Source organism: Lonchura striata, chromosome 34 (genome assembly GCF_050655825.1).
Source record: "Lonchura striata isolate lonStrDom1 chromosome 34, ASM5065582v1, whole genome shotgun sequence".
Taxonomy (NCBI): Eukaryota; Metazoa; Chordata; class Aves; order Passeriformes; family Estrildidae; genus Lonchura; species Lonchura striata.
Genome location: NC_140736.1, coordinates 4335336 through 4353013, shown reverse-complemented (window position 1 = coordinate 4353013; position 17678 = coordinate 4335336). Strand labels below are relative to the sequence as shown.

The following is a 17678-nucleotide window of genomic DNA, read 5'->3' as shown; positions in this document are numbered from 1 at the left end:
AAGTGGGATCCCAATTTGGAGCGGCGGGATGGGGATTGTGTAGGGCTGGGTGGCTGGGATGTATTTGATAGCAAATAAAACTTTCATATTTACAGATTTCTTTGTCGTTCATTCCCAGTCCGTGGCAGTTCTGTTTGCAGAGCGCCGCCTCACAGAGCGTCCCCTCCCAGTTCCGCCCTTGGCCGGAGCTCGGCCCTTTCCCCTCCCGGTCCCGCCCTTTCCTCGCCCCTTTCCCCTCCCGGTCCCGCCCTTTCCTCACCCCTTTCCCCTCCCGGTCCCGCCCTTTCCTCGCCCCTTTCCCCTCCCGGTTCCTCCCTTCGGGAGCGGGGATTGTGTGGGGCAGTGTGGTGTTAGTCCAAAGCCAGTACAGCCCCATTCCATCCCAGTGTTTTGTGTAATTAATATAATTCGCCCCATTCCTCGTATGAAATATGTAATATTGGATATCTGTTAAATCATGCCCGTCGTATTAGTTCCCCCCCCCTTACAGGCGAGACTGGATGTATATTAGAAACTGATTTACAAGTAAAAGGATGTGGCTTGGCCAGGAGATGGGCCATGTCTGAGCTCCAGGTGTTGATCATCACGATCATCAGTGCTGATCGTCCAAGATGGATATCATGGAAATCCTCAGACAGATCCATGTGAATGCAGCGTTCGAGTAAACTGTCATCAAGAATTCAACTACTCCGGACATTGAATTATTTCTCCTCATCACCAAAAAGAAATCCTTATTAACATATGGACTCCGAATAGAAGAAAGGACTGATTGCTAAAACCTTGGCCTCAGGCAGAATTTTCCCTATAAAAACCGCCTGTGCCAGGATGGAAGTGTGTGGGCATAGGAGAAAACCTCTGCTGAGGCTGACTCCTTGTTGCACACCCAGGGTCGACCCCGGGCTCGGCTCTGTCCTTTCCGTGTGGCTGACTAGATGGAATCTGACCGCAAATAAAATGATTTTTATTTTTAATCTGGCTGAATAATTTCTCATTTATAACAATCTTGGTGACCCCTACGCGGTCTGGTTTGGGGGTATCCAGGGGGTTCCCCTATCCTTGATCCGGTCGGCGCCCCGCTGATTTCAGCGGCCGGACAGGACTGAGGAACTCCACGGGACCAACCAGATTCCGAAAACAGCCGAAAAGCCACGTTAAGGAAAGGATATAAACGGGCCCAGAGCTTTAGGAACTTGGAGCTAAATCTCCGAGGCTGCAGCAGCAAACTTTCACTCATAAAATCAACGTGCACGAAGAACCCACGCGGGAAAAGGAGCCGTGAGTATCGCGTGGTTGAGTGGGGCGTGAGTGGGTGTGTGTGTGAGACGTAACATAGTCACGGCGCGAGTTCGGACCCCAACGAGCCGCAGTTCCACTAGCCCGAGAGGGAGGTGGTCGGTCACGGGGGAAGCGAAAGGATTCCGGTATACTCACAACACGCATACGACCTGAAACTCGGGGAGTTACGGGGATCCACCCACGGACGGGTCGGGGGAGGGAAGGTACGTTCTCGTGGATTTGAGAAACTGGTAAACCTCACTGGCCCCGGGCTCGGGGAGCCTGACAAAAAGGTAAAAGAGAGCTCGCTGTTCTTCCAACTGAAAACCCACGGACCGGTTCGCCGTGAGGTAACTCGGTTGGCAAGTTTCGGTCGGGAATAGATCGGTTTAAACACTTGGTAAGACTCAGTCCGGGACTGGACTGAAATACACATTTTAGCACGCGGGTTGCTGACTTCTTGGAACGGCTTACAGACACTGACTTAGAATACGGTAAGGAAAACTTTTAAATATGGGACACGGGAGCAGTAAAATGGCCCTTGGGTTAATGTTTTAAAAAGGCTGCGCAGCCCCGTGCAGCCGCAGGCAGCGTGGCTCTGCAGTTTTTAGAACCCGCGCGGCAGCGGCAGAGGCGGCGGTGCCGGCTCAGAGGGAGCGGGGGGCTCTGCCTGCCCCTGCCCTTCGCAGCGGTGCGGAGCGGCTTTGGTTTCTCCGTGGCGGGAGGGGGAGAGGGCTCCGACCTACCCCGATAGTGGCGGGGAGCACGGCTCGGGCTTCCCTGACACCCATGGGCGGCGGGGGAGCCCAGCTCGGGCTTCCCTGACACCCATGGGCGGCGGGGGGAGCCCGGCTCGGGCTTCCCTGACACCCATGTGTTATAAATTGTGACATGGCAATTTGAAGTGTCTTAATCCAATAAAGCAATTTTATTTAAAATAGCAAGCGAGTAAGGCAGGCAAAGCACAGCGCTGGGTGGCCGGGGAGTCTCCTGCTCCACCAACGGCGCGCAAAAATGTTCTGTCCCAACCTTCCTTTTATCCCCCCCCTTCTCCTTGCAGGCGGGACTCTCCAGATGTAGTCTGAGTCTGGTCGTTGTGATAGCTTCTAAGTCTCTTCTTTTGAGATACAGCGAGCAGACCAGATACAAACACCCAGGACTCTAATCTCAACCTCCTTATCACCTTGTAAGCAAATAAGCATTTCAAAGACACACCAGTACATTCTTATGCAAACCAAGGTAAGCGAGTATATCACAGTGAACAAATTATTTTCCACTTCTCTTAATTCCCCCCTTTTTCTTGTTCATCTTTATTTTGTTCACTGAATCTTTGTAACTCTTGGTGACTTAGTATTAGGGTCTCATCTACATTGTGTATGGGTTCATATTTTGCCCTAATGAGCATTAAATGTGCTGCCTCTAAGCGTCCCTTCACTATTTTTATTGCCTTATTGAAGATGCATGGCCCAAAGGTCAGTCCCAATATTATCAGTATCAGAGGTCCTGCAAGGGTGGATAACAAGGTAGTTAACCAAGGAGATTGATTGAACCATGATTCATACCAACTTTGCTGTGCCTCTCTTTCCCTCTTTCTCTGCTCTAATCTTCTCCTTAATTCTGCCATGGTGTCTGTAACAACTCCAGTATGATCAGCGTATGCACAGCATTCCTCCTTCAGGGCTACACACAATCCCCCTTGTTGTAATAATAGCAAGTCTAAACCCCTTCTGTTCTGCAACACCACCTCAGATAGGGACCTTAATGATTTTACCAATCCATCGATGGCCTGCTCAATTTTACTCAGATCTTCATCTACTGAAATTCTTAATGCTTTAAATTCCTTTTGTTGATTTACTAGGGATGCCACCCCAGTTCCAGCTCCTATTCCCCCGATGGTAAGGAGAGTTGCAATAGTTAAGGCAGTGAGGGGTTCCCTTTTCATTAGATGGTGTTCTGGCACAGTTTGTTGTTCATATATGTAGTCACTTGTATGGTAGGTAATTCTGGGCATAATAGTTACCTGGATGCAGTAGTCTTGGCTTGGATTAAACAGTTTCAGTGAGATGCACGGTGTGACACCCAGAATGTTACATACCCACTTAGTGTTAGCTGCTGGCAATAGCCAGTCAGCCGGTTTCTTTCCACCTGTTTCTATTACTCCACAAAGGTATTCTCTTTGTGTTGGGATTTTTCCTATGCATGTCCCTTTCCCTGTTACCTGAGCCAAGGTAAGCCCCGGTGTTGTCTCTTTACCCTTTTTCCACAAACACTGATTCGGATTAGTTCCATTCACCCTTCTGGGCTTTGCAGTGACCCCTATGGCTTCATAAAATGGGGGTCTTAAATTATAGCACAGCCAACAGTCTTCCGTCAGTTTTGGGTTGGTTCTATTTAGGACACCATAACTTGCTTTCATAACCTTCCAGAGTATATTACCCTCCTGGGTTTTTTCCTGTTTGTCTCCTGAAGTGTTTTCATTCTGAATTTTATTCTGGGTCTGATCCCTTTCTTTTGTTTGGTTGGCTAAAACAACCTTCTTTTCTAATAACACTGGGTTTGGCCCTACAGGTTCAGGATCAGGGGGCACAAGTTCCTTCTTTATAAATATTAAGCTACCAAAATTGCCAAAATCAGCCGAATATAAGCGAACGCCCCAAGTTTTTCCAATTAACCATATACTATCCTCTGGCCTTAATGCAGTAATTTGTATATTCCTGCAAATATTTTCTGGGGGTTTATGACCTGTCCAGTAGCTGGGAGGAATACAACCATCTGGCTTCCAGACCACCTTAATGTATGGATCAGGAGTGGGGCGGTCCCATGTACCAGCTATTGTTTCACAACCCCAATATGCACAGTAATATTGTCCAGGACTATTGCAATACCCTTTACCAGGATTCGAAGCAGGACACATATAACGATGAAACCCAATGGGAACCCCAACGAGTACCTAAGGATGCCACAGGTAACTGGAAAGTGGGAGCTCCAGCTGTAGTATTGCTCCTTATAACTCGTGAATCCTCCCATCTTCCTAAAGTCCACTTGAAAGGTTCATGAGTTGTTATTTCCGCAGTATTACAAGATATACAAAGGAAAATCACAAGCAGTAAGCAAATGGCATGTGGGGTCTGGTTTCTCACACTGCAACAATTATACCCTTGTGACTTCTTTCCCTCTATTAGCTGGTTATCACCAAAATACCCTTGAGCCCAAAAACTATTTCTGCCTTTGTTACTCCCAGTCCCGGGGTAGTTCCGCAAATATTGCTTGCGTATTCCATCCTGAGGGCTCCTTCCTCCACAGCTGTTTACTCCTCTGCCTCGCCCGTCGACTCGGGTGCTTCGAGCCACAGGGTGTACCATCTTCTCGGCAGCAAGAGTATTCTTCAGGAGGGGATTTATGCCCTCTAGTGCCTTGCCGCATGCAATAAGAACGCCAATTCTGATCTTTTACCTCCGGTGCGGTACAACTAACCCCTTTTAGGTCTTTCCTACAAAGGCCTTCTATGATCTCTGCCACAAATGGGCTCGGCTCGTTTGTATGGTAGCAGTAATAGTCTGGGTGAATGCCCTTTGAGAAAATTTCCCACCACTCTTTAGATTCCAATCGGATTTCCCCTCTAGTCACTTTACAGGTCAGTACCCAAGCTGTAATCTCTCTTTGTACGTTCCAACAGGAATTGCAAGTTCCTCGTGGAGGATACCCTCTGTTGCAATGTGACCACCACCGTTCCCCACACACCTTACAGATATAGCATACAAAAGGATAGCAATTACAATTTTGATTTTTACACTTTAACACTTGAATTACTAATTAGTCCACTATCTAAGTAATATAAGTCTGATGTGTATTCAATCTGATAAGAGTCCATTAGTTTCTCTGTAACTTCAATTTCAGGTTCCCGGGAGGACTGGTTATTTGCCACACAGTGTTGTTAACTGGTCCTTTTACTCGACTGGCATGTGTCCATCCTCTTTCTGCAGTTCGAATTGCAGTTTCTGTAGTGAGTGACACAAGATAAGGACCTTCCCATTGTGGGGTTAGTGTAGATTCTTTCCAGGATTTTATTAACACATAGTCTCCTGGGTATATTTTATGTATTTTTAAATCTAAAGGGGGTCTTTGCGTAATGATTCCTTTTTCCCAAAGTTCATTGCGGCGTTTCATTAAGGCAATAATATATGAGGTTATTTTATAGTCCTTCAACCAGGGGTGGTCTCGGGGTTCCTCCAAATCATATGGCATGTGGGGTCCCCTATCAGAATCTATTGTTTCTACTATCCCATATCTAGGGATTATTTCTTCTAATAATATTCTGACCACTGTCTGAGCAGTAGTCCGAGTAGTGGGGTAAGCTTCTACAAAATGGGTGAGATGATCTACTATTACTAACAAATATTTATATCTACCCACTTTAGGCAATTCAGTGAAGTCTATTTGTATTTTGGCAAAAGGCCTGTGAGCTAATTCCCTTCCTCCCATGGGCCTTTCCCTAAGATGTTTTCTGTTTACTTTTTGACAGATCAGACAATCTCCCACTACTCTTTTAGCCAAATCATAGATTCCAATACTCACATATTTAGTGGCAAATTGATCTACTAATGCCTGAGTTCCCCAATGAGTCTGGTCATGCAATCTTTGCAAAATTTCTGAGGCCTTGCTTTTAGGTAAAACAGTTCTCCCATCTGGGAGCTTCCATTGCCCTTCAGACCCCTCCTCAATTCCCATCTTTTGTAATTTTTCCTTTTCTTGAGTGGTAAAACTATATATTTGCCATTTTTCTTTGGGGGAGTCCACAGATACAGTGTCGCTCTGCCCCATGTCCCCCCGAGTTTGTAGGGCTGCTTTCTTGGCTTCTTGGTCAGCTAAATTATTTCCCCTGTTTCTAAAGTCCAATCCTCTCTGGTGTCCCCTTAAGTGGACCACAGCAATTTGAGCCGGGCCCCTTAAGGCATTTAAAACTTGGACAATTAGCTCTTGATGAATTAGATCTTTTCCCTGTGAGTTTATAAGTCCCCTCTCTTCCCAAATTTTTCCAAATGTGTGCACTATCCCATATGCATATTTAGAGTCTGTGTATATTGTTCCAATTTTTCCTTTTAATAACCTTAAAGCCCTGAGTACTGCATATAATTCACAAGCTTGTGCAGACCAGGAGTTACTTAGTGGTCCGGATTCAATTACCTTTAAATCTTTTTATGGATTTGCAACTACTGGAAACCGGGCCAAAGTCCTCTTATTTATTTCTCTTAAATCGTGCACCAATCTGTAGGACCCATCTGACTTCTTTACAGGCAGGATGGGAGTATTGAAGGGAGACACACAGGGCTCTAAAAGCCCTTTTTCCAATAACCTATCTATTTCAGGTTTTAGTCCTAATTTTCCCTCCCTAGGGATAGGGTATTGTTTTATTCTTACGGGTTTGCCAGGATCACTTATTTCCACTGAGAAAGGCTTAATCTGCAATTTCCCCACCGTTTCTGGGGTATACCACACCTCAGGATTAATTTTCTTTTCATCCTCCACCCTTAAAGGGCAGAGCTTTATCTGTAATTCTTTATTTACAACTTCTAAATTAATACCCAATTCTATTATCAGATCTCTCCCTAATAAATTGTAATCTGCTTCAGGTACCAGTAGTAAAGAACCTATACCACATTTGGAATCAGTTTCTACCATCACATCCTTGATAACAGATACCTCAAAGGGCTCTCCTTTTGCCCCAATTACATGTACAGTGTCAGGTGACTTTTTACATCCAAGCGGCAAGGCTTGCACCGTGGATCTTTCAGCCCCGGTATCCACTAAAAATTCCATCTCTTGTTGTTGGGGTCCCACTTTAAGCTTTACCAAGGGCTCCTCATGATGTTTCTTCCCCAACAAATAGAGCCCTTGACACCCCTAATCTTCCTTAAAGGCCTTCTCATCCGCTATCCGTTGTCTGCATCCCCTCTTCATATGTCCCTTCTTTCCACAGTAGAAGCAGACAATTTCACGACCTCTTTCTTTTCCTTCCCTAGAAATATAACTCTGCTCCCGATTCTCCCTTTGTTCTACATTCCTTGCACGGGAATTAGGGTTAGGCCCTTCCCGCACACTTCCATACAATAATGTATCATTTTAACTTTGTCTTTCCCTTTTCTAGATGGGAAAGCATCCCAATTAATTATCATCAAACCCAAGGGGCTATCCCTGGGAATCTGGGGAAGCTTAGCACGGGTCCCCTCTCCCATGGGACCAGAGGGCTTGCTTTTCCTCTGTCCCATCTTCCGGAGTGCACTCAATTTCTCACACACGTGCTCCCCTGGTTCGTGGCCCAGCCCCTCGCGGGGAATGGAAAACGCACTAATACAGAGTCCGCACTCACTTGGTCTCCACGAGACCTCTCACACACAGCACTCCGGGAAAACCACCCCAAACCAAGCGGGAAACCGGCCTATACTCACGCGTCCTGCGTCTTCGCTGGTTCTTCGTGCACAAAGTTTACAGGGGTAACCGGTTCTCCTTTGCCCGTTACTCAATTTAGGTTCGTCGGTGGAGAGTGATCAGAAAGCCTGGGGCAGCCGGGCCGCCATAAGGGCGGGGCGCCTCCCGATCGTCCCGTAGCGACTGATCTACTTCTCCATCCGAGTCACGGCACCAAATTGTTATAAATTGTGACACGGCAATTTGAAGTGTCTTAATTCAATAAAGCAATTTTATTTAAAATAGCAAGCGAGTAAGGCAGGCAAAGCACAGCGCTGGGCGGGCGGGAGTCTCCTGCTCCACCAACAGCGCGCAAAAATGTTCTGTCCCAACCTTCCTTTTATCCCCCCACTTCTCCTTGCAGGCGTGACTCTCCAGATGTAGTCTGAGTCTGGTCGTTGTGATAGCTTCTAAGTCTCTTCTTTTGAGATACAGCAAGCAGACCAGATACACACACCCAGGACTTTTAATCTCAACCTCCTTATCACCTTGTAAGCAAATAAGCATTTCAAAGACACACCAGTACATTCTTATGCAAACGAAGGTAAGCAAGAATACCACAGTGAACAAATTATCTTCTACTTATCTCAACGGGGGAAGCGAAAGGATTCCGGTATACTCACAACACGCATACGACCTGAAACTCGGGGAGTTACGGGGATCCACCCACGGACGGGTCGGGGGAGGGAAGGTACGTTCTCGTGGATTTGAGAAACTGGTAAACCTCACTGGCCCCGGGCTCGGGGAGCCCGACAAAAAGGTAAAAGAGAGCTCGCTGTTCCTCCAACTGAAAATCCACGGACCGGTTCGCCGTGAGGTAACTAGGTTGGCAAGTTTTGGTCGGGAATAGATCGGTTTAAACACTTGGTAAGACTCAGTCCGGGACAGGACTGAAATACACATTTTAGCATGCGGGTTGCTGACTTCTTGGAACGGCTTACAGACACTGACTTAGAATACGGTAAGGAAAACTTTTAAATATGGGACACGGGAGCAGTAAAATGGCCCTTGGGTTAATGTTTTAAAAAGGCTGCGCAGCCCCGTGCAGCCGCAGGCAGCGTGGCTCTGCAGTTTTTAGAACCCGCGTGGCAGCGGCAGAGGCGGCGGTGCCGGCTCAGAGGGAGCGGGGGGCTCTGCCTGCCCCTGCCCTTCGCAGCGGTGCGGAGCGGCTTTGGTTTCTCCGTTGCGGGAGGGGGAGAGGGCTCCGACCTACCCCGATAGTGGCGGGGAGCATGGCTCGGGCTTCCCTGACACCCATGGGCGGCGGGGGGAGCCCGGCTCGGGCTTCCCTGACACCCATGGGTGGCGGGGGGAGCCCGGCTCAGCCACGTAGCATGAGAAGTCTCCGTTCCTGCAGGCGGCAGTTTTAAAAGCAGCACAAGCTGCTGCTGCTCTGCAGGGTTGAAATCTAAGCGTGTTTCGCTTCTCAACCACAATTTTTAGAAATCAGTAGTGAATTTGTTTTGTTGCTAGTCAGTATAAAGTTGTGTTGTGCATTTTACGCCTAAAATGAGAATGGGACCAAACTGTTACAATATGTAGATGACTTATTGGTAGCTGGCTCTAAGGAGGAAGAAGTCAGGGCTGGAACCATAGCTTTATTAAACTTCCTGGGAGGACAAGGGTTGAAAGTTTCAAAGTCTAAATTACAATTCACTGGACCTGAAGTAAAATATTTAGGGCACTAGTTAACAAAACGGAAAAAGAAACTAGATCCAGACCGGGTGGCAGGAAAATTGCATTACCCTCTCCTAAGACAAAAAGAGAAATCGGGCAATTACTGGGACTTTTGGGCTTTTGCAGACAATGGATCGAAGGATACAGTGAAAAGGTAAGGTTTTTATATGACAAACTTACCACAGACAGACTTAAGTGGACTAAAAAATAATGAAGAGGGTTACCAAGGATTGAAAGAAACCCTCATAGCAGCTCTATAACTCTCTAACATAAAAAGGCCCTTTCAGCTCTTTGTGGATGTTAGTAACCACACTGCCCACGGGGTTCTGACCCAGGACTGGGCAGGGGCCAAGAAACCAGTCGGTTATCTATCCAAGCTCCTGGACCCTGTCAGCAGGGGGTGGCCCACCTGTTTACATGCAATTGTGGCAGTGGCAATATTAGTAGAAGAAGCCAAAAAGGTAACATTTGGGGCTTCATTAACCATCTACTCCCCCATAATGTAAGAAGCATCTTGCAGCAAAAAGCTGGCAAGTGGCTGACAGACGCCAGGCTTCTGAAATACGAAGCCATCCTAATCCACTCCCAGGACCTGGAGCTAAAGACTACCCCGGCACAAAATCCTGCCCAATTCCTGTTTGGGGCAGTCCCAGGGGACCCCCTCCATAACTGTGCTGAAATTATAGAATTACAGACCAAAATACGACCAGATTTAGAAGAAGAACTCGAAGAAGGGGAAAAATGGTTTGTGGACGGTTCTGCAAAAATTGTGGAAGGTAAAAGCAAGTCAGGATATGCAGTCATAGACGGGAAGATGGGAAGGGTGGTAGAATCCAGGCCCCTGAGTGCAGGGTGGTCGGCACAGGCCTGTGGGCTGCATGTTGTATACAGGGCTCTACTGGGACTTGAAGGGAAAAAGGGAACAATTTTCACTGACTCCAAATACGCATTTGGGGTAGTACACACCTTTGGAAAATAGGGGGTCTGCTAAACACACGGGGAAAAGGGCTAATTCATGAAGAAATAATTAGACAAATCCTAAAAGCCATCAGGGGACCAGAAGCTATTGCTGTGTTCCATGTAAAGGAACACCAAACTGGGATGCAATTCAGGACTTGAGGAAACAATTTAGCCGACAAAGAGGCAAAGAGTGCTGCTTTGTTAAAACTGAGTACCCCAGAACTTGGGAAAGGAAAAGCTCAAGAATTCCCTTACCACCCCTCTGAAAAAGAGATAAAGGCTTATCAAGAGATGGGGGGACGGTTAGAAGAAGGTAAGTGGAAGCTATCAGACGGGCGGGAATTGTTATCAAAGGAATACACCAGGAAAATTTTAAAAAGATTACATCAACAAACACACTGGGGAGCCCGAGCTCTGGCAGAACAATTCCTAAGATTCTTTGGCTGCAGACGTATATACAAATTGGCTAAACAAGAGGTACAGGGGTGTATAATTTGCAGAAAAATAAATCGAGCAAACTCCCAAAGGTCAACAATGGGGAGTCGCCCAGCAGCTTACCGGCCTTTTGAAAGGGTCCAGGTAGATTTCACTGATCTACCTAAGGTCGGGAGATACAAATTCCTACTAGTCATAGTGGACAAACTAACCCACTGGGTAACCACGATAGGGGTTAGTAAGCTACATTGATTCTGACCAGGGAACACATTTCACATCAAAAATTATTAAGCAATTGGCAGATGCTTTAGGCATTCGGTGGGAATACCACACCCCGTGGCACCCCCAGAGCTCAGGACAAGTTGAGAGGATGAATCAAACACTAAAAGCCCAATTAGCCAAATTGATGTTAGAAACAAGAATGTCATGGACAAAATGCCTCCCGTTGTCCTTATTAAATAAAAGGACTATGCCTCACTCTGAAACAGGACTTTCACCTTTTGAAATGTTATACAGGATGCCTTATACCCACGGTATGCCTGTAAGGCATCCGAGATTAGAGGATAGACAAATACAACCATACCTAATAGCATTAAATAAGAATCTTGAAGAATTGTGAAAGCAGGGGGTGATCATGCAGCACAGTCCTCTTGGCTTCTCCATACATAAAATACAACCTGGGGACAAAGTGCTTGTAAAAGCGTGGAGGGAATCTCCATTAACGCCTCATTGGGAGGGACCCTTCATTGTTCTTTTAACCACAGATACTGCTATAGGAACTGCAGAAAAGGGGTGGACACACGCATCAAGGATAAAGAAAGTCGAACTCCAGGATCAGGCACCAGAGTGGAAAATCACCTCCCGCCCTGGAGATATGAAGATAACCCTGCACCCGCAAAGTAACTGACTGAAAACATCCCAATCAAACTTTCTGGGCCAGAGTGTAACTATTATCCTTTTTGTGTGCTTCCCCTATGAATACTGTTAGACTGCTCCAACTAAGTGGGTTATGTGGGAGTGCTTTGAGCAGGAGTCAGAGCTGACTATCCGTTTTCTGGTAATAGCCAGAAGGCTGAGATTGTTTCAAATTAAATTCAATAAGCTGATGTTTTCCCATATTAGAACGGATTAAGGGAAAAATTACTTGGAAAACTAAAATTATGATTGTTGAGTGTCATAGGTTGAACAACGCGCAGGCTCTGCTGAACTACACCCGGGAGGCAATTCTAAACAGGTCTGCAACTCAGCCTGAGCATGAAACCACAGACGAAGATTCCCGCTGCCAAGAAGATGGTTTGCCCCGCCGCTGGAAGCACCCCAGTGGGCGCTGGGAACGGCAGAGGGATCCTAGCAGTGGGAGTAATCCTGGTGAGCCTGAGCCTAGCCATGTGCCTCAAGGGGGAACTTAGAGATAAATACCCAGAGAAGTTATCCCTCACCTCATGGAACTGCAGCAGGGGTAAGCCTAATTAACAATATCTTGAGACAAACACTCAACAAGGGGTATACAAATTAAAGGGGAAATCAAAAACATACCGTGAAAATGGACAGTCAGCTCATCAACTGCATCAAAAGAGCACAGGGAAATCTCAATTCCAGTTTATAATGAATGTAACTGTACTGGATGGGTCGTGGGGATACCAAACCCCCATCTATTTAAATCGCTTAATAAAGTTGCAAGTTGTAGTGGAGATTGTATCCAATCACACTTCAGGTACTCTTTTGAATTATTATCCCAGCAACACTCTCAAATGAGGGCTTTTGTATATCAAAATAGGATAGCCCTTGATTACTTACTAGCTGGAGAAGGAGGTGTGTGTGGAAAATTTAACAAATCTCAGTGCTGTGTAGAAATAGATGATTATAGAAAAACCATTAGAAATCTAACCACAAAAATTAAACAAGTAGCCCATGTTCCAGTACAAAAGTGGAACTCACTTCTCCAAGCATCTTGGTGGGATCATTTGTTTGATGGGGCTTGGTGGAAGAAAATAATTTTCTTCATTTTATGTTCAATAGCAGGAGTCATATTCCTACCCTGTTTCGTCCCCTGTTTTATAAGACTCATCCATTCGGTGGTACAGGGGATGCAAATAGCAGCTTTACCCACAGACACAGAAGCTGCACTTGGAAAAACAAATCAAATACCAAAAATAATGACACTGGGAGAAGAAATTCCTCACAGCAGGGCGGCTGAGGCTCTAGCAAAAATTTGAAAGGCGAATAAAGGGAAAAGAACAAAACCACAAAATTTACCAAGATATTCCAGATGTAAACTAAAACCCGGTCTCAAGGTAGTCAACACACTACCTTGGAAGTGAATAGAGGTAGAAATTAAGGCGCAAATTAATGAGTTAATATAGAAGGTGGGGGATTGTTATGTGTAATAAATATAATTCGCGCCATTCCTCGTATGAAATATGTAATATTGGATATTTGTGAAATCATGCCCGTCGTATTAGTTCCCCCCCCCCCCCCCTCTTTACAGGCGAGACTGGATGTATATTGGGAACTGATTTACAAGTAAAAGGATGTGGCTTGGCCAGGAGATGGGCCATGTCTGGGCTCCAGGTGTTGATCATCACTATCATCAGTGCTGATCGTCCAAGATGGATATCATGGAAATCCTCAGACAGATCCATGTGAATGCAGCCTTCCCGTAAACTCTCACCAATAATTCAACTACTCTGGACATTGAAAAAAAGAAAATCTTTTTAACCTTTAGACTCTGAATAGAAGAAAAGACTAACTGCTCAAATCTTGGCCTCAGGTGGAATTTTCCCTATAAAAACTGCCTGTGCCAGGATGGAAGTGTGTGGGCATAGGAGAAAACCTCTGCTGAGGCTGACTCCTTGTTGCACACCCAGGGTCGACCCCGGGCGCGGCTCTGTCCTTTCCGTGCGGCTGACAAGACATAATTTGACTGCAAATAAAATGATTTTTATTTTTAATCTGGCTGAATAAATTCTCATTTATAACATGGACTTTATCACTAGTTTTTGTTTGTACCAATTGCATTTGCCTTTTTAAATTGTTATCTAGTTTTCTCCTAGTAAAGAATTGTTACTCCCATTCCCATATCTTTGCATGAGAGCCTTTTTATTTAAAAATCCTAGTAATTCGGAGGGAGGGGGTTTACCTTCTCCACTGCACAGGAGGCTTTGCCCTCTTTCACAGACTCCTGTCTTGTCAAACCAAGACAGGAGGTGAGCCGACTGATAACAAGACAAATAAAACCTTCACTTTCAGAGTCAGTTCTGAAAGCACAGAACATAGTATCAAACAAAAACAGAACACACGACTGGGGATACCAGCATCATAATGTCACCCTAGGACAGTTCCCAACATGGATCACAGGGAATGTGGGTCACCAGGGCTGTGCCCAGTGTGGCTCCTCCCGTGGGGGATGGAGTTTAGCTCTTCTCGCACTCGGGGCACTCGCAGGGCTTCCCTTACCGGTGCCTCTGCTGGTGTCGGGTCAGGTGGGAGCTCACTGAGAATCTCTTCCCACACTGGGGACACTCGTAGGGCCTCTCCCCCGTGTGGATCCTCTGGTGCTTGACGATCTGTGAGTTGTCCTTGAATGCCTTCCCGCAGTCGGTGCAGCAGAATGTCTCTCCTCTGTGTGACTGTGATAGTGCCGGAGGAGACAGGAGCTGGTCTGAAACCTTTTCCCACACTCAGAACACTCGTAGGGCCTCTCCCCAGTGTGGATGCGCTGGTGGGTGATGAGCTGTGAGTTGTCCTTGAATCCCTTCCCACAGAAGGGATAAATGAGAATTTATTCAGCCAGATTAAAAATAAAAATCATTTTTGTTATGATTGAGCACAAGAGGCCATCTGATCCGATTAACAGAATTTATTTAATTCATTTAATAGAGTATATGAGAGCAAAGCAAAGCAGCGCTGCGGCGACAGAGGGGAGCCAGCGCTCCGCCAAACTGCCGCGCTTCTGGTCCCCTAGTTCGCTCTTTTATCTTCCTCCTTAGTTCACTCGTATGGTTCCAGGATGATCCCGGTACGGTGCCAGTACAGTCCCAGTCGCTCCCAGTAGGATCCCAGTAGGATTCCGGCAGAGCACAGTCCCTCCAAGCGCTGCAGGGGAGGAGGAGCGGGAGGGATGAAGGAGGAGAAGGAGGTGGGGATGGCGAGGGGGAGGAGGAGGAGGATGGAAGGGAAGGGATGAAGGAGGACAGGCAGGAGGGGACGGGACACAGGAGGAGGAGGAGGAGGAGCGATGGAAGAGGAGGGATGAGGGAGCAGAAGGCGGTGGGCACAGAGAGCAGGAGGAGGGGGAAGGAAGGGCAGGGAGGGAAGGGCAGGGATGCAGGAGGAGCGGGAGGTGGGCTCAGGGAGGAGGAGGAGGAGCAGGGGGATGGAAGAGGAGGAGCGGCAGGAGGAGGAAGAGGAGGGACAAAGGCGGATGGAGCGGAGCCGAGGGGATGGCGCGGTGGAGCCCTGCCTGAATTCGCAGCCCCCACCTGTGGGATCATCGCCCCCATCCCGCAGGTGAGCGGGGAGGGGCAGCTCGGGCCAGATCTCCTGGGGGGTGCCGGGGCTGGGTTTTTTGGGGCGTGTTTGGAGAAGGAAGAAGTGCGAAGCGGAGCGGAAAAGGCCCCTCGGGGGGACTCCTTGGAGCCCCTGCGGCCCCGAGCGGAGAAGAAGGGCAGAAGGGAGCCCGGGAGCCCGAGCAGCCCCGGCAGCCCCGAATGGGGAGAGCCAAGAGGGGGGAGCTTTTGGGATGGCCGGGACTGCCGGCAGCCTGGGGAGGGCGGGCAGCGAGGAGAAGGGGGACCCCCAATCCCAGCGTGACCCCCGCAGCTGGGACAGGGGGGAGCCCCGAAGAGCCGAGGGGAGGGAGCAGGGACGGGGAGCTCCCGGGAGGCTTTTTCAGGGCTGGATCTCGGTGTTTGGGAGGTTCTTATGGAGCCCAGGTGGCCGGGGACTTCTCGAGATGGACGGGCAGAGAGGGAGCTTCCAGCTCATCGTGCCCATCCCTTGTTTTCCCCAAAGCAGGAGTTGCCATTCCCAGCCCCTGGGAGGCTGCGAGGAAGAGGAAGAGCCTCTCCTGGTCCTTCCTGCCCCGAGCAGGAGCCGAGGATGGAGAGCAGGGAGGACAAATCCCCGCGGCAGAACCTGGTGGAAGAGGCCGTTTTGAGCGGCTCCACGGCGCAGGAACCCGACGGGGAGGAAAAGCCCCGGAGATCCCGCACGAGGAGGGGCTGCAAAGGCAGATCGCGGGGATCTGAGGGGGAAAGAGCCACCCTGGGCCGGGGAGGCGGCCGGAGACGGAGCCAGAGCTCGGAGCTGGGGGACCCTGAACAGCTCCGTGATGGGGAGAAGCCCCACAAGTGCTCGGAGTGTGGGAAGGGCTTCAGGAGGAGCTCTGAGCTGACGGTGCACCAGAGGATCCACACTGGAGAGAAGCCCTATGAGTGTGGGGAGTGTGGGAAGAGCTTCAGGCAGAGATCCCACCTCTTCTGTCACCAGGTGATTCACACAGGGGAGAGGCCCTACGAGTGTTCCGAGTGTGGGAAGAGGTTTCAGACCATATCCAATCTCCTCCGGCACTATCCGGTTCACACAGAGGAGAGGCCCTTCTGCTGCTCCGACTGTGGGAAGGGATTCAAGCACAATTCAGACCTCGTCAAGCACCACAGCACCCACAGTGAGGAACGGCCCTACGCATGTGGGGAGTGTGGGAAGAGGTTCAAACGCAGCTGCAGCCTGATCAACCACCGGCCCATCCACACCGGGGAGAGGCCCTACGAGTGTGGGGAGTGTGGGAAGAGCTTCAGCCGAAGCTCCAGCCTGATCAGGCACCAGGTGGGCCACACAGGGGAGAGACCCTACGAGTGTTCCCAGTGTGGGAAGAGGTTTCAGACCAGGGCCAATCTCTTCCAGCACTATCCGGTTCACACAGAGGAGAGGCCCTTCTGCTGCCCCGACTGTGGGAGGGGATTCAGGAAGAACTCCACCCTCATCACCCACCGGCGCATCCACACAGGGGAGAGGCCCTACGAGTGTGGGGAGTGTGGGAAGAGCTTCAGCCTGAGCTGCAGCCTGAACAAGCACCAGAGGACCCACACTGGAGAGAAGCCCTACGAGTGTGGGGAGTGTGGGAAGAGCTTCAGCATGAGCTGGAGCCTGACCAAGCACCAGAGGACCCACACTGGAGAGAGGCCCTACGAGTGTGGAGAGTGTGGGAAGGGCTTCAGGTGCAGCTCTGTTCTGATGGTGCACCAGAGGATCCACACTGGGGAGAGCCCCTACGAGTGTGGGGAGTGTGGGAAGAGCTTCAGGCGTAGATCCCACCTCTTCTGTCACCAGGTGATTCATACAGGGGAGAGGCCCTACGAGTGTTCCGAGTGTGGGAAGAGGTTTCAGACCAGCTCCAGTCTCCTCCGGCACTATCTGGTTCACAGAGAGGAGAGGCCCTTCTGCTGCCTTGTCTGTGGGAAGGGATTCAGGCACAACTCCGAGCTCATCATGCACAAGCGCATCCACACAGGGGAGAGGCCCTACGAGTGTGGGGAGTGTGGGAAGAGCTTCAGATGGAGCTCCCAACTCCTCAATCACCAGAGGACCCACACTGGAGAGAGGCCCTTCGAGTGTTCTGAGTGTGGGAACAGCTTCAGATGCAGCTCCAGCCTAATCCAGCACCAGAGGATTCACACCGGGGAGAGGCCCTACGAGTGTTCTGAGTGTGGGAAGAGGTTTAAGACCAGAGCCAATCTCTTCCAGCACTATCTGGTTCACAGAGAGGAGAGGCCCTTCTGCTGCCCCGACTGTGGGAAGGGATTCAAGAGCAACTCACAGCTCGTCAAGCACCAGAGGATCCACACTGGGGAGAGGCCCTACGAGTG

General features: G+C 48.9%; 1 protein-coding gene across 1 annotated transcript in view; it reads left to right on the top strand.

The window, feature by feature from the left end:
• The window catches only part of LOC144247725 (uncharacterized), a 46136-nt gene that overhangs the window by 12334 nt on the left and 16124 nt on the right, over positions 1-17678 (top strand). Inside the window, 2 exon segments of the mRNA XM_085564866.1 lie at positions 11577-15321; positions 15826-17676. Of these exon segments, the coding sequence (XP_085420992.1) occupies positions 14995-15321; positions 15826-17676 (2178 nt within the window). The 5' untranslated portion in view covers positions 11577-14994.